The following is a 23,549-nucleotide window of genomic DNA, read 5'->3' as shown; positions in this document are numbered from 1 at the left end:
GAGAAGCCACCTCGAGAATATGTCTGGGCGCTGTACAAAGTGAAACCAGTGCTACCCAGGGCTATCTGTCAAACTCAATGACCAATTTACAACTCGGGAACTGCTCTGTCCGAAGAAAATTAGAACAATGGGTCGCAGAGACATTCAACAAGGTTTCCAGGATGCAAACTTCATGCAACTGCCCAATTTTACAAACAACTGCAGGACACAGCTTTGCACAGTTGAAGGAGCAGGCTGTGACAGATGGTCAGCGACGAGGAAGTGGGCACTGTTGGGGGTTCAATGGCAAGGGAGCAGGCACTGGCAGTGTGGGGGGGGGGGGGGGCAGTGCTGAAAAGATGCCACTATTAGAGCATAGCTGGGGGTGGCGATTGGAGACATGTTGTCCTGGGGTCCATCAGTGGGACATAAATGATGCTTTTGCAATTGCTGGGAGTTCATTCTGCGAATTCCCCTCAGGAAGGCAGCACTCCCACAGAGCTGTGAAGCAGGTTTGGACATCTGGAGGCAATCCAGATGCGCGCCTCTCCTTCCGTACCAGGGTCTCGCAGCATTGCACACGCGCACGAAACACAGCAGACCTGCCCTGGAGAGACACCGATCTCAGGATGGTCTGGCCACAACCTACATCTTCTTGTGAGGCTGATAACGGAATTACTCCTCCCCATGACTCGGACGAGAGATCTGTCCCCTGCCGTGGCTCCGGGAGGAAGACAGAAGGCTGGAGAAAACGCAGCAGACGGTACATGGTCCACTTCCCGTGGGCGGTCCCTTCGCACTCCCAGCTGCTGTGGAGTCTGTGCGGAGCGATCTTGGATCTGGACCCCTTAGGGGGCCACCAACAGCTCGATTCACGACTTACCGACCAACCCCCCACACCGGACTCCTGGAAAGGGGAAAACTTGCAATGGCAGAAGACGTTCCCCACTGGCCACAAAACCCCACGCCAGGACAGGATGGGGAACCCGGACACAACACCACCCCGCGGCTCTGATGCCACTACTTCCCGAATCCGACGGCACTATTGCTTCCCCAACGCGACACCGATACGTTCCCCAGCTCCCAAATCAGACACCACCGGTCCCCGTCTCTTCGCCCCCACTCCCCCCCCCCGCCGGAATGAAGCCATTTTCAGGGCGTAGCGCCGGCGGGTTCGGGAAGCAGCAGAATCGGATTCGGGAAGCAGCGGCGTCGGATCCAGATTCGGGAAGCAGCGGCATCAGATCTGGATTCGGGAAGCAGCGGCATCAGATCCAGATTCGGGAAGCAGCGGCATCGGATCCGGATTCGGGAAGCAGCGGCATCGGATCCGGATTCGGGAAGCAGCGGCATCGGATCCGGATTCAGGAAGCAGCGGCATCGGATCCGGGGAGCCCCAAACCCGCCCCCGGGGAAGGTGGCGGTGTCCAGGGGACAACGTGACGTCTCCTCTCCCCACTCCTCCACCCCCTCCACACCCCCAACTCCGGCCGGCAGCGCAACGAAGCCCGTTCGGCCCCTCGCCTCCCCAGGCTATCCCCCCCCCCACCGCCGACCCAGGGAACATAATCTGACAGCGCGACACGTGTTTGTATTGGGGGGGAGGGGCGAAATGGACATTTTTTTAAAAACTCTCCCCCCCCCCCCATCCAAATTGGAAGTTTTACCCCTCTCGTTTCTGTCGGATTTTCCTTCCCCTCCCCCCTCCAAAAATGAGGTGAAGTGGGTAACCCAGGAGGGAGGGAACCTGCGGACGGCCCTTACCTGGAGAAGGGGGCTATTTCAATGCAAGGGGTTGTTGTTGTAACCAAGGTCAGCGGGGGGGGGGGGGGAGAGACCCCTCGGGACAGGCGGAGCGGCCCTTCCTCGCCGTTAACGTCGGATTTCACGGCGCGTTTTCCTTTGATTGCGTTGTCGGGCCCATCCCCCCTTCACTCTCCGTCGTCTCCTTCGCCCTCACGGAGCGGCCACAAAATGGCGGCGGCGCCGCAGTCGACGATCGGGGGGCGGCTGCTTGCCCTCGCGCCCACCCCCCGGTGGGGCGGGGCAGCGCCCGCCGTCACACCCCCATTGGCCGCCACGCCCGCCCGTCACAGGCGGACGGGGCGTCCCATTGGCCCGTCGGAGCGTGACCTGGGTGCCCCGCCCCCCTTCCCAATGGACGGGAACGTGTCCGACCGTCCGCCCCGCCTCCCGTTGGTCGGGTACGTCACACCACCGCCCCCCCACGCCGCTGGTCGAGCCCGCTGACGGGGAGTGATTGGTCCACATCGGTGTCGGTCAACGTCAGGTCCGCTGCCAATGGCCAGTCTGTCCGTCCGTCAGCAGAGACCGCCCCGTTCACCAGTCACAATGGCAGGAGCGCCCTCTGCAGCCTATCCTTGATACGATTGGTCTGTCTGCCTATCGATCAAGGTGATGCCGCTAATTGATTAGCCGAAGTGCCTATCGGTCAAGATAGGCCCCTTTCGCATTGGCCAGGGCTCCCGTCGGTCAGCGGTAACCGCCCCCCGCAAGCACCAATGGCCAGTGGGCTTATAACGTCCCACCTCTACCAGTCGCCTGTTAGTCGCGCGTCCATCTTTCAAGTCGGGACCGCCGGCTGATTGGTTAGGATGGCTGTCGGTCAAGATGCACCTCTTTCCCATTGGCTAGTCTGCCCGTCCGTCATCCGCAACTGCCTCTGTGCTGACCCCGCTGGGAGTCACGCTGTGGCTGTGCTGGTGTTGGACGAAGCTCACCGTCACATACCACTAGGTTATAGTCCAAGAGGTTTATTAGAAAGCACTAGATTTCGTAGCGCTGCTCCTTCATTTGGTGGGTTGAGTCCGGCCCCCGCCCATCGCTGCCACGCGTTTGTCAAGATGGAGTAGGAACGACCCGTCAATCATTGGCTGGTCCCGCCCCCTCCTGGTCCCCATTGGCTTAGCCGCTCGTCAGTCCAGTTGCCATGGCACGCTGATTGGCCGGTCCCGTCTCTGGTCGCCTCCTATTGGACCCCCCGCCTGTCCGTCAGACGGATCTCTTTTCCCCCCCCAGCCTAGTCTCAGGGAAGTTCAGGCAGTGTCTTTGTTTGACAGTTTTATGAGCCATGGCCAAGGGGATAGGATGGGGTAGACGCCAAGGAGAATAGGATGGAGTCGACTCCTGTTCACATGAGTTAACAGAAAACATGCCACAACACCTCTTCGAGGGCCACCAGCCTCTTGGGAGTGCCCCTGAGCTGGCCTTGGTGCTGCACAGTAGGATCCCAGGAGCAATTTTGTCTCACTGCTGCTATTCTCTGCACTGACCTATGAGCCACGCTCCCCCTCTGAGGGGGCTGGAGGATTTAACATCACGCAGGCACACTCATGCAGCAATTCCTTGGCATTAACCCTGTCAAGGGAGTATCATGCTGTCCCTGTCTTGAGAACATTTGATTAGGGGGGGCGCGAAATACTGTAGGGGGAGCTTTTCTGTGCATCTAACCCAATGCTCTGCCTATTCAGGGAGTATTTGATTGGAGGGACTGGCAAACAGTGTAGAAGGAGCTTTACTCTGTATCTAACCCCATGCTGTCCCTATCCCTGGGACTGTTTGATGGGGGGACAGTGCAGAGGGAGCTTTACTCTGTATCTAACCCCATGCTGTTCCTGGGAGTGTTTGATGGGGGGGGGGGAAACAGTGTAGAGGGATCTTTACTCTGTATCTAACCCGTGCTGTCCCTGGGGGTGTTTGATAGGGACAGTGTAGAGAGAGCTTTACTCTGTATCTAACCCCGTGCTGTCTCTGTCCTGGGAGTGTTTGATGGGGGGGGGGGGGGGACAGTGTAGAGTGAGCTTTACTCTGTATCTAACCCCCGTCTCTGTCCTGGGAGTGTAAAATCTAAGCAAGTGCGGTGTGTTGAGACAAAGTACACATTCCTTCAGACAAGACGGAGCAGGTCAGGGTGGGACAGCAAGAGTGAAAGCGCGATGTTCAGAATGAGAGATGGATCCTCTCGCAGAGAGCAAGAGCAAAAACATCACGCTCGATCGCACAGACCGAAAATCCGGATGTAGATGCTGCTCTTGCACTGAGTCCCTGGCTGCTTCGGTTCCCCCCCATCCCTGGTGATCTGTGGTCCTGGGGGAGGGGGCGGGGGGGGGTAGTGGTGTCAATGTTGTGGGGTTTCGCTGATGGACACACCACTCCACCAGCATTACGCAGAGAGTGTCAGACCAAGAGTAGGGGGGTGGGGGAAGAGAACATACTCAAATCAAGGAACCGGAGTGACTCACTGAGAAGGGCTAGCATTTATCTATCTAATTGCCCCCTTTAGAAGGATGGGGGGGGGGGGATGACCCACTGCAGCAACCTGGTGGCATAGGGACACAGTGCCCTTGTGAGGGAGGATTCTGACCCTAGAGACACTGAAGGGGGGGTGTCTCCTCCCCCCACCCCAACTCACAGAGCAACCTTTCCATGATAATTTTCACATCCACCCACCCCCCCTTAACCCACTCCTTTGCCTTTACTTGGCATTCTTGCAAAGTGTCCTGACGATGCCAAACCCAGGTTCCCCGAGCCGCGCGGTTAACCGGGCCCCCGGCAGCTCCTGAGCAGAGAGGGTCTGTCGGCTCCCGTCAGGCTGGGCAGTGAGTAATCGTGGCTCCTGGACGAGGTGGGGCGTCGCCAGGTCATCCTGGGCAAGTGCCGGGGGTGCGGAGTCTCCATAAAATCCGGCCCAGAGTGCAGCGGCTAGTGAAGGCATCTCTCCCGCCCCATTGCGCAGAGGACAGGATTTGCCACCATCAGAGAGGAAAGGATAGGAGACAGGAATTTGAGAGCATTTGCTCACAGTGGGGGGTCTGCCAGGCAGTGTTTATTCAGAGGTTCGGGATACAAAAATCAACTCACTCACATGGCCACACACGTGCACGCACACACACAATCACAACTACAGTCAGTCCAGCTTGTAACAGCACATCCCTGGGGGGGGGTGGGAGGGAACATCAGGAGGGGAGAGAGGGGGAGACAGTGTGTGTGTGAATGAGGAAGGGGTGCGAAGTGATACCAAAGACCAAATGCTGAGGCTCTCTGTTCCGTACAGCCCCTTCCCCTGGTAAACTTGTTAAAGTGACTGAGGAGGAGGAACCTATTCCTTAAATGCCCCCCACCCCTCCCACAAAACACCAGAGTCCAGCTCCTGTCTTTACCCCTGTTTGGTTCGTGCCTGTTCTGAATGGTGCCTCTTTCTGTGCCTCCCCACCTCATTTCCTCCCCCCCCCCCATTCTCCCCATTGTCTCTCTCCCCTCTCGTTCACCTTCTGTCTCCCCCCCCCGTCTCTCATTCCGCCTGTGTGTCTCTCCCCCGTCTCTCCCCCTCATTCTCCATGTCTCTCCCTCTCGTTCCACCCCTCTCTGTAACTTCCCCCCAGTTCCCTCTCTTCATCTCTCCCCCGTCTCTCTCTCTCTCTCTCGATTCCCCCCCCGTGTCTCTCTCTCTCTCTCCCTCATTCCCCCCTCTGTGCCTCTTCCCCTCGTTTCCCCCCCTCTGTCTGTCTCTCTCCCCCTCATTCCACCCCCGTCTGTGTGCCTCTCTCCCCCTTGTTCCCCCCAGTCTCTGTGCCTCTCCCCCCCGTTCAGTGTCTCTCTGTGCCTCTCCCCCTTGTTCCCCCCCTCTGTCTCTGTGCCTCTCTCCCCCTCATTACCCCCTCTCTGTGCCTCACTCCCTCGTTCCCCCATCTCTGTGCCTCTCTCCCTCGTATCCCCCCGGCTCTCTCCCCCTCGTTCCCCCTCTCTGTGCCTCTCCCCCCGTTCCCCCCTGTGTGCCTCTCTCCCCCCTCTCTCTCTGTGCCTCTCTCCCTCGGTCCCCCTCTCTGTGCGTCACTCCCTCGTATCCCCCCCCTCTGTTTCTGTGTCCCTCTCCCCCTCCCCCTAACTGCTTGCTGCAGGATTGCGAACGATACGTTTCCCGCCTCCCCGACTGCGGGCTGGCCCTGGTGGTTTGTTGAACGCTCGTTCGTACGTGTGCTTCTTTGGATGGAGCTCGTCATACAGGAACTCTGCCGTTAGCTCCGCCCCGTCATCGATCTCCACCTGGGCGGGGGCGGGGAGACACGCAGGGGGAGAGGGGAAGGGACATGGGGAGAGACGGGGAAAGAGGGGAAAGGGAGACGGGGGGGGAGACAGGGGTGAAGGGGGAGAGAGAGGGGAGATGGGCATGAGGAAGGGGGGAGAGAGAGAGGAGAGGGAGAGGAACATGGGGAAGGAGGGGGGAGGGAGAGGGAGGGACATGGGGAAGGGGGGGAGAGAGGGAGAGGGACATGGGGAAGGAGGGGGGAGGGAGAGGGAGGGACATGGGGAAGGGGGGGGAGGGAGAGGGACATGGGGAAGGAGGGGGGAGGGAGAGGGAGGGACATGGGGAAGGAGGGGGGAGGGAGAGGGAGGGACATGGGGAAGGAGGGGGGAGGGAGAGGGAGGGACATGGGGAAGGGGGGGGAGGGAGAGGGACATGGGGAAGGAGGGGGAGGGAGAGGGAGGGACATGGGGAAGGAGGGGGGAGGGAGAGGGAGGGACATGGGGAAGGAGGGGGGAGGGAGAGGGAGGGACATGGGGAAGGGGGGGAGGGAGAGGGAGGGACATGGGGAAGGAGGGGGGAGGGAGAGGGAGGGACATGGGGAAGGGGGGGAGAGAGGGAGAGGGAGGGACATGGGGAAGGAGGGGGGAGGGAGAGGGAGGGACATGGGGAAGGGGGGGAGGGAGAGGGAGGGACATGGGGAAGGGGGGAGAGAGGGAGAGGGACATGGGGAGAACAGGGAAAGAGGGGAAAGGGAGATGGGGGAAAGGGGAGAGAGAGGGGAGATGGGGATGGGGAAGGAGGGGGGATGGAGAGAGAGAGGGACATGGGGAAGGAGGTGGGGGAGAGGGACATGGGGGAGAAGGGGGAGAGAGGGGGAGGGACATGGGGAAGGAAGAGGAGAGGGACATGGGGTAGAGAGGCAGAGGGACATGGGGTAGAGAGGCAGAGGGACATGGGGAAGAAGGGGGGGAAGGAGGGGGGAGGGACATGGGGAAGGAAGAGGAGAGGGACATGGGGTAGAAGGGGGGGAAGGAGGGGGAGGGATATGGGGAAGGAGGGGGAGAGGAATATTGTGGGGGTGGAAGAGAGGAAATGAGAGGGAGAGGGAAATGGGGAAGGGAGAGAGGGAGTGAAGAAACAAAGGAACGAGGGAACAAGACATGAGAGAGAGAGTGACAGATACGTTTTTCAGTAACTGGTCAGCTTGGAAGTTGGAACACAAAAACATGGAGAAAAACTGTAAACATCCACCCCCTTTGCCTGTCTGGAATCCCGGAGAGAGTCCAGACCATCATTTCCGCACCTGCTCCAGTGAGCTCGCGCCAATGGCTCCAACATGCTGACCAGCCACCCTGCGCCTTCCGCAAAACAGTCCGGGAAATCCGGAAGGGAAGGGGATGGCCAATCGCCGGGGGCCATCCCAAGATGGTTGGCTGGGGGGAGAGTGGGCAGGATGCTCCATGTTTCCTGGCTCGCCCCCCCCCCACCCCACTGCCCGCCCAAGAGAGATTCCCTCCTTACTCACCTTCCTTGCAATCTGCAAGCCCAGCACCTGTTCCACGTAGCTCAGGAAGGGTCCCTTACAACTGGAGTACAGCATTCGCTCCTTAATGCTGCATTTACTGCCAGGCATGGAGTAGATAAACACTGGACCCAGAGAGATGGAGAGGAAGAGAGCACGCAAGAGAGCAAGCACAAGAGAGATAGCGTGAGACAAGGGGGCGAGGAAAACGGGAGCGAGAGCGAGCGAACGAGAAAACGAGAGCGCGAAAACGAGAAAACGAGAGCGCGAAAACGAGAAAACGAGAAAACGAGAGAGAGCGCGAACGAGAAAATGAGACAGAGAAAACAAGAGACAGAGAGCGCGAACGAGAAAACGAGAGAGAGAGCGCGAACAAGAAAACGAGAGAGAGAGAGAAAACGAGAGAGAGAGAGAGAAAGAAACCAGTTAACTTCAGCACCAACCAATGGTTCCAGTCAGCAGAAACAACCAAGTTTTTCATTTTTTTTAAAAAATCACAAACAAACAGAGGCCTTATGGCCCATCTCTTCCCTGCTGGTCCAATGTCCCACCCATCTGCACCCCACTTCTCTTTCCAGAGCTTATTTTCACTCACCCATAACCTAGTCCCACACCGGCCTGCTCCCGGTCCCCTTAAACCTTCCTTATTCATGCACTTAAACCAAATGTCTTTTAAAACATTGTAACTGTCCCACCCGTCCACCACTTCATCAGGAAGTTCATTCCACACACCGTGTGGAAAAAAACTGCCCCTGGGGTCCACTCTTAAAAATCTTTCCCCCTCTCACCCTAAACCCATGTCCCTCTAGTTCTGGACTCCTCCACCCCAGCGGGGAAAAGACCTTGTCTATTTACCCTATCCACATCCCCCTCATGATTTTATAAACCTCTATAAGGTCACCCCTCAACACTCCAGGGAAAACAGCCCCACCCTCTCTTTATAACTCATAGCCTCCGTACCCAGCAACATCCTGGTGAATCTCTTCCACCCCCCCCTCTGCATTAATAACCTTCCTATAAACAGGGGGACTGGGACTAGATACAGTATTCCAGAAGGGGCCTCACCAATGTCCTGTATAACCTTAATGCGACATCCCCGACTCCTACACTCAAAGCTCTGAGCGATGAGGGTAAGTGTGCTAAACACCTTCTTAGCCACTCTGTCTCCCTGTGATGCCAACATCAAAGACTGATGTCCCCGAATCCCTTGGTCTCTCTGTTCTAACCATTTCACCGTTGGGTAAGGGAGAGGAGACAGTCAGGGTCACACCTCAAGCCCCAAACTGAGTACAGACACCAGATTTTCCCCCCTCCCACCCCATGTATCTGCGGCCCCTTGTCCTTCCAGATGGAAGTGGCCGTGGGTTTGGAAGCTGCTGCCTGAGGATGGGTTTCTGCAGTGTGTCTTGGAGATGGTACACACCGCTGCTACTGAGTGGGGGAGGGAGGGAGGGGATGTTTGTGGATGTGGGGCCCTTCGAGCGAGGGGCTGCTCTGTCCCAGGACGGTGTCGAGCTTCTCGAGTGTTGTCGGAGCTGCCCCCGTCCAGGGCAAGTGGGGGGAGTATTCCCTCACCCTCCTGACTCGTGCCTTGTCAATGGTGGGACAGGGCTTTGGGGGGAGAGTCAGGAGGGGAGTTACTCGCTGCAGGATTCCCAGCCTCTGACCCGATGGTGGGACTGGGCTGTGGGGGGAGAGTCAGGAGGGGAGTTACTCGCTGCAGGATTCCCAGCCTCTGACCCGATGGTGGGAGAGTCAGGACGGGAGTTACTCACTGCAGGATTCCCAGCCTCTGATGGTGGGACAGGGCTTTGGGGGGGGGGGGGGGGGGAAAGAGTCAGGAGGGGAGTTACTCGCTGCAGGATTCCCAGCCTCTGACCTGCTCTTGAAGCCGCTGGATTGATCTGGGGCTGGGTCCAGTTCAGTTCCTGGTCAATGGTAACCCCCAGGATGTTGATAGTGGGGGGAGGGGGATTCAGTGATGGTAACGCCATTGAACATCAAGGGGGCGATGGTTAGGTTCTCTCTTGTTGGAGACGGTCACAGCCTGGCATTTGTGTGGAGTGAATGTTCCCTGCCCCTCGCCAGCCCAAGCCTGGGTATTGTCCAGATCTTGCTGCATTTGGACCCGGACTGCTTCAGTATCTGAGGGAGGGGGGGTGGAGGGGGCGAATGGTGCCGAACATTGTATAACCATCGGGGAACATCCCCCCCTCCCCTCCCCCCGATGGGGGAGGGAAGGTCATTGATGATGGATGGGGGCCTAGGTACTACCCTGAGGGACTCCACCAGACTGACCGTCCAACCACGTTCCCATATTCCCCCCGATCCCACCCCACAGCTCCTCCTCCCTCAGGTACAGGACAGCGCCAACTCCCACAATCCTCGAGGCGAGGTCTCACCGAGAGATTCGAGCGACTGGCCCTCGTGGGAGTGCTGGTACAGGAAGAAATGCCAGCGAGGAGCATCGGAGGGTACCCGCTGGGGGAGGTCAGCGATGCCAGTCTGCTGGGTGCTGACCAGGGAGATGACCTCTGCTTCAGTGTCCACTTTCTGCAGGGTGGTAAGGGGGAGAGGCAGAGAGAGAGTGAGGGGAGAGGGAGGGGGGAGACAGAGAGGAGCAGGGGGAGAGACAGAGAGAGAGAGTGGGGGGAGAGACAGAGAGAGTGAGTGGGGGGAGAGACAGAGAGAGAGAGGGGGAGACAGAAAGAGGGGGGGAGACAGAGAGGAGCGGGGGGAGAGACAGAGAGGGGGGGAGAGACAGAGAGAGAGTGGGGGAGAGACAGAGAGAGAGAGGGGGAGACAGAGAGGAGCGGGGGGAGAGACAGAGAGAGGGGGGAGACAGAGAGAGAGGGGGGAGACAGAGAGAGAGGGGGGAGACAGAGAGAGAGGGGGGAGACAGAAAGAGAGGGGGGAGACAGAAAGAGAGGGGGGAGACAGAAAGAGGGGGGGGAGACAGAAAGAGGGGGGGAGACAGAAAGAGGGGGGGAGACAGAAAGAGGGGGGGGAGACAGAAAGAGGGGGGGGAGACAGAAAGAGGGGGGGGAGACAGAGAGGAGAGCGGGTGGGGGGGGAAGAGAGGGGACCGGGGGGCGAAGAGAGGGGGGGAGGGGGGAGAAGAGAGAGGAGCGAGGGGGGGGGAAGAGAGAGAGGGGAGTGGGGGGGCGAGGGAGGGAGAGAAGGGGCAGGAGGGAGGGAGAGAGAGGGGTGGGGTGGGCAGGTGGGGAGATTGAGAGTGGGGGAAAAGTTGGGGGAGCAAGGTGAGAGAAGGAGGTGGGGGGAGAAGAGAGATAGAGGGGAGGGAGAGAGAGGAAGGAATGGGGAAGAGGGGGAAGGGAGAGAGATGGTGAGTGTGAGAGGATAGAGAGGCATGCAGGCGAAGGTGAGAGGATGGGGGGAGTGAGGGTGGGGGAGAGGGAGGGAGAGGTACGAGAAAGAGGGGGAAGGGGGTAGAGAGAGACGGTGGTTAGCGGGAGAGGAAAGAGCCCCCCCTCAGATGAATGCTCCTTCGCTGTACAGTCCCTCCTTCCGACAGTCCTGAGGGTGTGGCTGGGTGAGGGTTGGGGATACAGTCACCGTGTGGAAACACACAGCTCAAACACGGCGCTGTGTTGAGGCCACTCGACCCCTCTAGCCTGTCCCACAACTCAGCCCCATCACGGCTTGGGTCTGCCCCCATCCCGCTCTCCCTTCCCATAAACCTCAGCAAGGTTTCGCAGGAAGGCCCCAGTCAGAGCACAGCAGGAAATGTTCCTGGGGCCCCGTATCCAAGCAGGGATAGACCCGGTATCCGAGTCCATCCAGGGAAGGCTCCTGCAGCCGATCCTGGGGAGCGAGGGACGAGGAGAGGCAGAGTAGCCCGCACCCATCGGAGTTTAGACCAACCAGAGGTGATCTTAATGAGGCAGAAAAGGCGGGGGGGTAAAAAAGGTGACTCCCCCTCGTGTAAGAGTCTAGGACCCAGAGGGGCATCACCTCAGATTGGCGTAGGGTGGCAGGAACGGGCACAGGGTTGGCCATAGAGCGAGAGACCTCGTGGGCGGGCTGACCTGCAACGCTGGGGTCCTCTCTCAAATTCCCTCTCCCTCCCACAACGGCGCCCATCCCTCCCCTCTCCCCGCCCCCCGCCATCAGCCCACCTACCAGCTGGACGTAGGAGCAATCCTTCTGCTGGAGTTGTCGCAAGGCACGGACGGCGTCTTCGTCAACAGGAAACGAGATGCCTTGCAGTGTTGGCTGTTTGGTGTCCACGCTCACCTCAGTGTTCATCTGACGGGGCAGATCGAAAGACACGTTCCCGTAACCAAAGCGTCCAGGCAGACGTTCGAAGGCCGTGTCGAACAAAAAAAACCCAAAGGATCCAGCCGAGAAATGCACGGATGCTCCTGGGGCCCTGTATCCAAGCAGGGATAGACCCGATATTCGAGTCTGTCCAGGGAAGGCTCCTGCAGCCAATCCTGGGGAGCCAGGGACGAGGAGAGGCAGAGTAGCCCGCACCCATTGGAGTTTAGACGAACCAGAGGCGATCTTATTGAGGCAGAAAAGGAGGCGGGGATGGGGGGGGAGGAAAGAGGTGCGGAGGAGATTTACCAGGATGTCGCCTGGTCTGGAGGGAAGGTCTTACAGAAGGACTGGAGACTGTTCTCATCAGAGAAAAGAAGGTGACTTAATTGAAATTATCAGAGGGTTAGACAGAGAGCGCCTTTTCCCTCAAGATGGTGAGGGCTAGCACGAGGGAACGTAGCTTTACAATGAGGGTTGATAGTTATAGGACAGATTAGATTAGACTCCCTACAGTACGGAAACAGGCCCTTCGGCCCAACAAGTCCACACCGACCCTCCAAAGAGAAACTCACTCAGACCCATTTCCCTCTTGACTAATGCACCTAACACTCTGGGCAATTTAGCACGGCCAATCCCACCCTAACCTGTACATCCCTGAGCACTACGGGGACAATTTAGCACGGCCAATCCACCCTAACCTGTACATCCCTGAGCACTACGGGGACAATTTAGCACGGCCAATCCCACCCTAACCTGTACATCCCTGAGCACTACGGGGACAATTTAGCACGGCCAATCCCACCCTAACCTGTACATCCCTGAGCACTACGGGGACAATTTAGCACGGCCAATCCACCCTAACCTGTACATCCCTGAGCACTACGGGGACAATTTAGCACGGCCAATCCCACCCTAACCTGTACATCCCTGAGCACTACGGGGACAATTTAGCACGGCCAATCCCACCCTAACCTGTACATCCCTGAGCACTACGGGGACAATTTAGCACGGCCAATCCCACCCTAACCTGCACATCCCTGGACACTACAGGGACAATTTAGCACGGCCAATCCACCCTAACCTGCACATCCCTGAGCACTACGGGGACAATTTAGCACGGCCAATCCCACCCTAACCTGCACATCCCTGAGCACTACGGGGACAATTTAGCACGGCCAATCCACCCTAACCTGTACATCCCTGAGCACTGCAGGGACAATTTAGCACGGCCAATCGACCCTAACCTGTACATCCCTGGGCACTGCAGGGACAATTTAGCACGGCCAATCCCACCCTAACCTGCACATCCCTGGGCACTACGGGGACAATTTAGCACGGCCAATCCCACCCTAACCTGCACATCCCTGAGCACTACGGGGACAATTTAGCACGGCCAATCCACCCTAACCTGCACATCCCTGGGCACTACGGGACAATTTAGCACGGCCAATCCACCCTAACCTGCACATCCCTGGGCACTACGGGACAATTTAGCACGGCCAATCCACCCTAACCTGCACATCCCTGGGCACTACGGGGACAATTTAGCACGGCCAATCCCACCCTAACCTGCACATCCCTGAGCACTACGGGGACAATTTAGCACGGCCAATCCACCCTAACCTGCACATCCCTGGGCACTACGGGACAATTTAGCACGGCCAATCCACCCTAACCTGCACATCCCTGGGCACTACGGGACAATTTAGCACGGCCAATCCACCCTAACCTACACACCCCTGAGCACTACGGGGACAATTTAGCACGGCCAATCCACCCTAACCTGCACATTCCTGGGCACTACGGGGACAATTTAACACGGCAAATCCCACCCTAACCTGCACACCCCTGAGCACTACGGGGACAATTTAGCACGGCCAATCCCACCCTAACCTGCACATTCCTGAGCACTACGGGGACAATTTAGCGCGGCCAATCCACCCTAACCTACACACCCCTGAGCACTACGGGGACAATTTAGCACGGCCAATCCACCCTAACCTGCACATTCCTGGGCACTACGGGGACAATTTAGCACGGCCAATCCCACCCTAACCTGCACATCTTTGGAATGTGGGAGGAAACCAGAGCACCCAGAGGAATGCAACAGCAGCACTCTCGCCACCTTTAAGGGCAGTTATGGATGAGAATGGGATAGTGTAGGTTAGATGGGCATCAGATTGGTTCCACAGGTTAGTACAACATTGAGGGCCGAAGGGCCTGGGCTGCACTAGAATGTTCTATATTCCAACGTTCGCCTGTAGAGGACGTTACAAGTATGGACGCAGGGCAGAGACACAACTGTGAAGCCTCTGCAGTTGACTTCCCACCCTCGCTGTTCAAGCTGGGGGTGGGCAGGGGCGGGGGAACGCGCGAAAACCAGAGGGAATCTGCATCCCCATCTTTATTTCCGAGAGGGAGGTTGGGTGTCACGTTTAACGAGGGGAATCACAAGAGTCACAGGAGCCGACCCTTTGGCCCATCCCATCCCTGCTGACCCAGATATCCGAACCTAACCTCGTCCCCATTCCCCAGTACTTGGCCCATCTCCCTCTAAACCCATCCAGATCCCTTTTAAATGTTGTCATTGTACCAGCCCCCACCACTTCCTCTGGCAGCTCGGTCCACACATGCACCACCCTCTGGGGGAAAAAGTTACCCCTTGGGTCCCTTTCCCCCCTCTCACCTTAAACCTACACCCCTCTAGTTCTGGGCTCCCCCACCCCAGGGGGAAAAGACCTTGTCTTTTTACCCTATCCATGTCCCCCCCCCCCTCGTGATTTTATAAACCTCTATCAGGTCACCCCTCAGCCCCGACGCTCCGGGGAAAACAGCCCCCGGCCTATCCAACTACTCCCTGTAGCTCAAACCCTTTCCTGAACCCTCTCAAATTTCACAACATCCTTCCTGTCCGGGGGCAACATGACCTCCCGACTCCTGCCCTCCTGACCAATCAAGGAAAGCATACCAAACGCTGCCTTCACTATCCTATCCACCTGTGACTCCACTTTCAAGGAGCTATGAACCTGCACTCCAAGGTCTCTTTGTTCAGCAACACTCCCTAGGACCTTACCATTAAGTGGATAAGTCCTGCTAAGATTTGCTTTCCCAAAATGCAGCACCTTGTATTTATCTGAATTAAACTCCATCTGCCACTTCTCAGCCCATTGGCCCATCTGGTCCAGATCCTGTTGTAATCTGAGGTAACCCTCTTCGCTGTCCACTACACCTCCAATTTTGGTGTCATCTGCAAACTTACTAACTGTACCTCTTATGTTCACACCCAAATCATTTATATAAATGATGAAAAGTAGAGGGCCCAGCACCGATCCTTGTGGCACTCCACTGGTCACAGGCCTCCAGTCTGAAAAACAACCCTTCACCACTACCCTCTGTCTTCTACCTTTGAGCCAGTTCTGTATCCAAATGGCTAGTTCTCCCTGTATTCCATGAGATCTAACCTTGCTAATCAGTCTCCCATGGGGAACCTTATCGAACACTTTACTGAAGTTCAAGGTTTGTGCGAAGATTTGTAGCTCGTTGTTGTGGTTCTGTTCGCCGAGCTGGAAGTTTTTGTTGCAAACGTTTCGTCCCCTGGCTAGGAGACATCATCAGTGCTCTGGAGCCTCCTGCGAAGCGCTTCTTTGATGTTTCTTCCGGCATTTATAGTGTCTGTCCTTGCCGCTTCCGGGTGTCAGTTTCAGCCGTCCGCTGTAGTGGTTGGTATATCGGGTCCAGGTCGATGTGTCTGTTGATGGAGTTTGTGGATGAATGCCATGCCTCTAGGAATTCCCTGGATGTTCTCTGTCTGGCTTGCCCTATGATAGTAGTTTTCCCAGTCAAATACATGTTCCTGGTTGTCTGAGTGTGTGGCTACTAGGGATAGCTGGTCGTGTCATTTCGTGGCTAGTTGATGTTCATGTATGCGGATTGTTAGCTGTCTTCCTGTTTGTCCTATATAGTGTTTTGTGCAGTCCTTGCATGGTATTTTGTACACTACATTAGTTTTGCTCATGTTGGGTATCGGGTCCTTCGTTCTAGTGAGTTGTTGTCTGAGCGTGACTGTTGGTTTGTGTGCCGTTATGAGTCCTAAGGGTCGCAGTAGTCTGGCTGTCAGTTCTGAAATGCTCCTGACGTATGGTAGTGTGGCTAGTCCTTTTGGTTGTGGCATGTCCTCGTTCCGTGGTGTATCTCTTAAGCATCTGTTGATAAAGTTGCGCGTGTATCCGTTTTTGGCGAATACCTTGTACAGGTGTTCCTCTTCCTCTTTTCGCAGTTCTGGTGTACTGCAGTGTGTTGTAGCTCTTTTGAATAGTGTCCTGATGCAGCTTTGTTTGTGTGTTACCATACATCAGGAGTGTTTCAGAACTGACAGCCAGACTACTGCGACCCTTAGGACTCATAACGGCATACAAACCAACAGCCACACTCAGACAACAACTCACTAGAACAAAGGAGCCAATACCCAACATGAGCAAAACTAATGTAGTTTACAAAATACCATGCAAGGACTGCACAAAACACTATATAGGACAAACAGGAAGACAGCTAACAATCCGCATACATGAACATCAACTAGCCACGAAACGACACGACCAGCTATCCCTAGTAGCCACACACACAGACAACAAGCAACATGAATTCGACTGGGACAACAGCACTATCATAGGGCAAGCCAGACAGAGAACAGCCAGGGAATTCCTAGAGGCATGGCATTCATCCACAAACTCCATCAACAAACACATTGACCTGGACCCAATATACCAACCACTACAGCAGACAGCTGAAACTGACACCCTGAAGCGGCAAGGACAGACCACTATAAATACCGGAAGAAACATCAAAGAAGTGCTTCGAAGGAGGCTCCAGAGCACTGATGATGTCTCCTAGCCAGGGGACGAAACGTTTGCAACAAAAACTTCCAGCTCGGCGAACAGAACCACCACAACTTTACTGAAGTCCATATAGATCACATCTAACGCTCTGTCCTCATCAATCCTCTTTGTTACTTCTTCAAAAAACTCAATCAAGTTTGTGAGACATGATTTCCCACACACATAGCCATGGTGACTATCCCGAATCAGTCCTTGCCTTTCCAAATACATGTACATCCTGTCCCTCAGGATTCCCTCCAACAACTTGCCCACCACCGAGGTCAGGCTCACCGGTCTATAGTTCCCTGGCTTGTCCTTACCACCCTTCTTAAACAGTGGCACCACGTTTGCCAACCTCCAGTCTTCCAGTACCTCACCTGTGACTATCGATGATGCAAATATCTCAGCGAGGGGCCCAGCAATCACTTCTCTAGCTTCCCACGGAGTTCTAGGGTACACCTGATCAGGTCCTGGGGATTTATCCACCTTTTAAGACGTCCAGCACCTCCTCCTCTGTTAAGACTCAAGATGTTGTCGTCTGTTTGCGCACATTATGTAACTTCATGTTCATCTCCACGGTAAACACTGATGCAAAATACTCGTTTAGTATCGCCACCCACCCCGTCTCCCACACATTGGCTGCTTTGCTGATCTTGGAGGGGCCCTGTTCTCTCCCAGTTACCCTTGCGTCCTTAACGTATTTGTGGGATTCCTTCAAATTCTCCTTAGCCCTATTTGCCAAAGCTATCGCCGTTTTTGAGGGAGCGAACATCAAAGTATTTCTCTGAAAAGAAATCTCATTGGTTAAGGATGAAATCAGAGAGTTAAGATCGAAGGGTAACTGAGTTCAGCAGATACTCAATCCTGCGTAGACTCCAATATCCCAGACTCTACTTCAGGAGGTATTATTTCAATCGGGGTTGAGTATCTGCAAAGGATGTTGCTGGGAGCAGTGAGGAAAAATAGTTGAAGCTTGAGTTCCTTTTTCTGCTAAATTCTTTCCAAACCGCCTCTCTCTCCCCCTCCCTTTTCTTTCGCGATAAACCTGCGTTGTTTTGTTCAAAGTACACCGTCAGCCTCCCTTTTCAGCGTCTCTCCCAACCACCCCCGCACAAAACAGCAAAAGCAAAGTTCTCGATCTGTCATGGTTGGGAGAGAGGGGAGGGAGGAGGATGAGGGGGACCGGCTCCCCTGTGAGGGGGAGGGAGGGAGGGAAGGGTAAGGGGAGGAAGGGGGACAGTTTCCCTACAAGGGAGGATACCTCAGTAATCTTGAGTTGTTGCAGTTCCTGCTCAGCGGCTGTGAGCGGGGCAGGGGCTGACTCCGATGCCAAGTGTTTCTGGTAACCGCTCAGAGTGATGTCCTCCTGTAACCCGGGGAGTTGTGGGGGGGAGGGGAAAGAGGGAAGAATTAGAGAAATCATGCAAAAGCCTCTCCACGTAGCGGGGGAAGAATCTGCAACTCCCTCCCCTCTCCCCTCAATCACTCTCGGGCAAACCCCATCGCTGACCCACAACCCCACCCCCTCACTGAGCTCCCTCTCCCTCTCACGTCCCATCCCGTCCAGAGCCTGTACCCGCTCAGTCGCAGAGAACTGACCTCCACCCCTCCTCCCCACACCCCACTGAGCTCTCATTTCAAAAGCCCAGTCCTTGATACCTCCCCTCCCATCCCATCCCCACCTCCCTCCCCCTCCTCGCAGCCAACCCCCCTCCGTCCCAAACCTCAGAGCCCATACCCGCTGAGTCGCGGAGATCTCGTCTTTAATGTGCCCGCCCCCAAACTCGTTCTTCAGGGTGGCACGGGTGGCAGCATAGAGCATCTTCGGTCGCACCTGGGAGGGTCAGGAAGGAGGGGGCATCAGTGCCAGACAGCTCACTCCCCACCCCATTCAAAAGCTCCCCCCAATATCTCACCCCATTGATGTTCAATGGCGTTACCATCACTTAATCCCCTCGTCATCAACACCCTGGGGGTTACCGTTGAGCAGAAACTGAACCGGACCCAGCCCCATATCAATCCAGCGGCTACAGGAGCAGGTCAGAGGCTGGGAATCCTGCAGCGAGTAACCCCCCTCCTGACTCTCCCCCCAAAGCCCTGTCCCACCATCGACAAGGCACAAGTCAGGAGGGTGAGGGAATACTCCCCACGCCCTGGACTAGGGGCAGCTCCAACAACACGAGAAGCTCAACACTGTTCAGGGACAAAGCAGCCCATCCCCCCATATTCGATCGACACACTGACCCCACCTTCAACACTCACTCCCTCCACCCCCCACACTCGATCGACACACTGACCCCCCCCACCTTCAACACTCGCTCCTTTCACTACCAACACCCTGCAGCAGCTGGGCTCATTCGAAATGCCTGGCTGAGCTCCAACACTCCCTCCCTCCACCCCCCGAGGTAGCTGGGCTCATTAGAAATGCCCGGCTGTGTTCCAACACACCCTCCCACTGCCCCCCCTGAGGTAGCTGGGCTCATTAGGAATGCCCGGCTGATCTCCAACACTCCCTCCCTCCACCCCCCAAGGTAGCTGGGCTCATTAGGAATGCTCGGCTGAGCTCCAACACTCCCCCCACCCCCCGAGGTAGCTGGGCTAATTAGGAATGCCCGGCTGAGCTCCAACACTCCCTCCCTCCACCCCCCGAGGTAGCTGGGCTCATTAGGAATGCCCGGCTGAGCTCCAACACTCCCTCCCTCCACCCCCCCAAGGTAGCTGGGCTCATTAGGAATGCTCGGCTGAGCTCCAACACTCCCCCCACCCCCCGAGGTAGCTGGGCTAATTAGGAATGCTCGGCTGAGCTCCAACACTCCCTCCCTCCACCCTCCAAGGTAGCTGGCCTCATTAGGAATACTCGGCTGAGCTCCAACACTCCCTCCCTCCCACCCCCGAGGTAGCTGGGCTCATTAGGAATGCCCAGCTGAGCTCCAACACTCCCTCCCTCCCACCCCCGAGGTAGCTGGGCTCATTAGGAATGCTCGGCTGAGCTCCATCCCCAACACAGAGGGGCAGCGGTGTGTACCTTCTACAAGACACACTACAGCAACTCACCGAGGCTCCCCTTCGAGAGTTGTGATACAACACCAAACCAAACCCTCCTGTGTACAGGGACAAGAGTATTATCGGGGGGCGGGTGGAGGGGTTAGAGAGAGAGAGCGCAAGAGCGATAGTGCACCAGGCCTCATTCAGCTTCTTCCATCACCCTTCCCCGGCACAGGCCTTACCGCGGAGCTCTCGGGGATCCACGAGATGAAGACCCACTGGAAGCCCTGAGCGTTGCGGCTATCCAGCCGATAAAGGACGTAGCAGGGGACTTTGGGCTTGAGCAGAGGCAACAGCAGCTCATCGTAGTCACTCTCCCAGCTGGCAACTGGGGGGCAACACTCACCCGCCACCAGGAGCTCTGTGTGGGGGAGGGGTGGGGAGGGGGAGAGATGGGGGGGGGGGGGGGGGGAGAGAGAGGGGGGGGGAGAGGAGAGAGAGAGACGGGGTGGGAGAGAGAGAGAGAGAGAGAGAGAGAGGGGTGGAGAGAGAGAGAGAGAGAGAGAGAGACGGGGTGGAGAGAGAGAGAGAGAGAGAGAGACGGGGTGGGAGAGAGAGAGAGAGAGAGACGGGGTGGGAGAGAGAGAGAGAGAGAGACGGGGTGGGAGAGAGAGAGAGAGAGAGAGGACGGGGGAGAGAGAGAGAGAGGGGGGGGGGGAGGGAGAGAGAGAGAGAGGTGGGAGAGAGAGAGAGAGAGAGACGCGGTGAGAGAGAGAGAGAGAGAGGGGGGGGGGGAGGGAGAGGGGGAGGGAGAGAGAGACGAGAGAGAGAGAGAGAGGGGAGGGAAAGAGAGAGAGATGGAGGGGTGGAGGGAGAGGGAGAGATGGAGAGGTAGAGGGAGAGGGAGAGATGGAGGGGTAGAGGGAGAGGGAGAGATGGAGGGGTAGAGGGAGAGATGGAGGGGTAGGGAGAGGGAGGGATGGAGGGGTAGGGAGAGGGAGGGAGAGAAATGGTTACGCTTCATTGACTTTTTGGAGGAGGGGGAAGATTGGGGGGGAACTGATTGTAATCCATATTCACCCCTCCACCCCCACCCCCACCTCCCCCTCAGACATCGAGCATGCGAGAGAGAGAAAGTGACCCCCGAACACCGCCCCCACCCACTGGTTCGACCTCTACCCCCATTGGGCCCGACCACCCTCCGAAAATACAATAAGACCCCTAAACAAAACAAGCACAGGGCCATTCGACTGCAGAGGCATCGCGGGGAGGACGTACCATCGTCTATCAGAACCTGGATCAGGCGCAAGGAGCCGTCTTTCGATCGAGAGAAGAGCTGCTGCAGATCCTGGGAGGCTGGGGGGGGGGGGGGAGAATGGGGGGGGGGAGAGAGAAGAGATGGGGGGGGAGAGAGACGGGGGGGAGAGAGAGAGACGGGGGGGGAGAGAAGAGAGAGACGGGGGGGGAGAAGAGAGAGACGGGGGGGGAGAAGAGAGAGACGGGGGGGGAGAAGAGAGAGACGGGGGGGGGGGAGAAGAGAGAGACGGGGGGGAGAGAGAGAGACGGGGGGGGAGAGAAGAGAGAGACGGGGGGGGGAGAGAGAGAGACGGGGGGGGAGAAGAGAGAGACGGGGGGGGGAGAGAGAGAGACGGGGGGGGGAGAGAGAGAGACGGGGGGGGAGAAGAGAGAGACGGGGGGGGAGAAGAGAGAGACGGGGGGGGAGAGAGAGAGACGGGGGGGGAGAGAGAGAGACGGGGGGGGAGAAGAGAGAGACGGGGGGGGAGAGAGAGAGAGACGGGGGGGGAGAAGAGAGAGACGGGGGGGGAGAGAGAGAGACGGGGGGGAGAGAGAGAGACGGGGGGGGGGAGAGAGAGACGGGGGGGGGGAGAAGAGAGAGACGGGGGGGGAGAAGAGAGAGACGGGGGGGGAGAAGAGAGAGACGGGGGGGGAGAAGAGAGAGACGGGGGGGGGAGAAGAGAGAGACGGGGGGGAGAGAGAGAGAGAGAGACGGGGGGGAGAGAGAGAGACGGGGGGGGGGGAGAAGAGAGAGAGAGAGACGGGGGGAGAGAAGAGAGAGACGGGGGGGGAGAGAGAGAGGACGGGGGGGGGAGAAGAGAGAGACGGGGGGGGAGAAGAGAGAGAGACGGGGGGGGAGAGAGAGAGACGGGGTGAGAGAGAGAGAGAGAGACGGGGGGGGAGAGAGAGAGAGAGAGACGGGGGGGGGAGAAGAGAGAGACGGGGGGGGGGAGAGAAGAGAGAGACGGGGGGGGAGAGAAGAGAGAGACGGGGGGGGAGAGAAGAGAGAGACGGGGGGGGGGGAGAGAGAGAGAGAGGGGGGGGGGGGAGAGAGAGAGAGACGGCGGGGGGGAGAGAGAGAGAGAGACGGGGGGGGGAGAGAGAGAGAGAGAGACGGGGGGGGAGAAGAGAGAGACGGGGGGGGAGAGAAGAGAGAGACGGGGGGGGAGAGAGAGACGGGGGGGGAGAGAGACGGGGGGGAGAAGAGAGAGACGGGGGGGGAGAAGAGAGAGACGGGGGGGGGAGAAGAGAGAGAGACGGGGGGGAGAGAGAGAGAGACGGGGGGGGAGAAGAGAGAGACGGGGGGGGGAGAAGAGAGAGAGACGGGGGGGGAGAGAGAGAGACGGGGTGAGAGAGAGAGAGAGAGACGGGGGGGGAGAGAGAGAGAGAGAGACGGGGGAAGAGACAAGGAGGGGGAGTTGGGGGGAAGGGGGGGGGAAGGGGAGGGGGGAGAGAGAACAGTAAGTTATCCGCGCTCCTCCGACAATGCCCTCCCTCTCTTCCCCATTACCCCCCTCCCCCACTTTATTCCTACACCGGCCCTCTCCAAGTTACCCCTCCCCCAGTTTGTACTGAACCAGCCCCCACCCCCCAAGATACCCCACAATACCCACCCCCTCCAGCTCCTCCCCACTCCCCATCTCTCACCCCCACCCAATGCCCCTCCCCCATCCTTCACCCCCCTCTCACCCCCACCCAATGCCCCCAGCCCCGGGTATACCCCCAATCCCTGTCTGATGAGACATTTTCCTCTGTCCCTCTCAAACCCGGAAGCGGCCGCACTTCCGGGTACACTCCCTTAAAGGGGAAGTGAGCCGACAGGAAATCGTCCGTCCAGTGGGCGGAGCCCCCGAACTAACCCCGCCCCCTTCTTAAAGGGGAAGGTCGCACCATCTGGAGACCCAGCCTCTTAAAGGGGAAGTCCACAACAAACCAAACACCCCTTAAAGGGGAGGTCCACACCCAAACTAGGCACCCCTCCCTTAAAGGGGAGGTCCACACCCAAACTAGGCACCCCTCCCTTAAAGGGGAGGTCCACACTAAACCAGGCACCCTCCCTTAAAGGGGATGTCCACACCAAACCAGGCACCCCCTCCCTTAAAGGGGAGGTCCACACCCAAACTAGGCACCCCTCCCTTAAAGGGGAGGTCCACACCAAACCAGGCACCCCCTCCCTTAAAGGGGAGGTCCACACCCAAACTAGGCACCCCTCCCTTAAAGGGGAGGTCCACACTAAACCAGGCACCCTCCCTTAAAGGGGATGTCCACACCAAACCAATCCCACCCTAACCCGCACATCCCTGGGCAATACGGGATAATTTAGCACGGCCAACCCACCCTAACCTGCACATCCCTGGGCAATACGGGGACAATTTAGCACGGCCAACCCACCCTAACCTGCACATCCCTGGGCACTACGGGGACAATTTAGCACGGCCAATCCACCCTAACCTGCACATCCCTGGGCAATACGGGGACAATTTAGCACGGCCAATCCCACCCTAACCTGCACATCCCTGGGCAATACGGGGACAATTTAGCACGGCCAATCCCACCCTAACCT

At 57.5% G+C, this 23,549-nt stretch overlaps 2 protein-coding genes across 7 annotated transcripts in view; both read right to left on the bottom strand.

Moving 5' to 3' along the window:
- LOC132809019 (RNA-binding protein 10-like) overlaps window positions 1-1,978 on the bottom strand; it is a 46,566-nt gene extending 44,588 nt beyond the window's left edge. For all 6 annotated transcript variants that reach the window (XM_060822392.1, XM_060822390.1, XM_060822395.1 and 3 more), the window contains exon 1: window positions 1,744-1,978. The gene's annotated coding sequence lies outside the window, so the exon portion shown is untranslated. The remainder of the gene's footprint in view (window positions 1-1,743) is intronic.
- A 3,889-nt stretch (window positions 1,979-5,867) lies between these two features.
- LOC132809080 (twinfilin-1-like) lies at window positions 5,868-22,784 on the bottom strand. Its single transcript, XM_060822477.1, has 9 exons — window positions 22,707-22,784; window positions 20,969-21,046; window positions 19,933-20,111; window positions 18,444-18,539; window positions 17,967-18,071; window positions 11,691-11,816; window positions 9,950-10,100; window positions 7,551-7,672; window positions 5,868-6,042 (listed from the first exon to the last, which is right to left on the bottom strand). Exons 1-9 carry the CDS (start codon window positions 22,729-22,731, stop codon window positions 5,881-5,883), a joined length of 1,044 nt encoding a protein of 347 aa, XP_060678460.1. The 5' UTR covers window positions 22,732-22,784; the 3' UTR covers window positions 5,868-5,880.
- Window positions 22,785-23,549: the final 765 nt, after the last annotated feature.

Source organism: Hemiscyllium ocellatum, unplaced genomic scaffold, assembly GCF_020745735.1.
Source record: "Hemiscyllium ocellatum isolate sHemOce1 unplaced genomic scaffold, sHemOce1.pat.X.cur. R, whole genome shotgun sequence".
Lineage (NCBI taxonomy): Eukaryota > Metazoa > Chordata > Chondrichthyes > Orectolobiformes > Hemiscylliidae > Hemiscyllium > Hemiscyllium ocellatum.
This window is presented reverse-complemented; position numbering and strand designations above follow the sequence as displayed.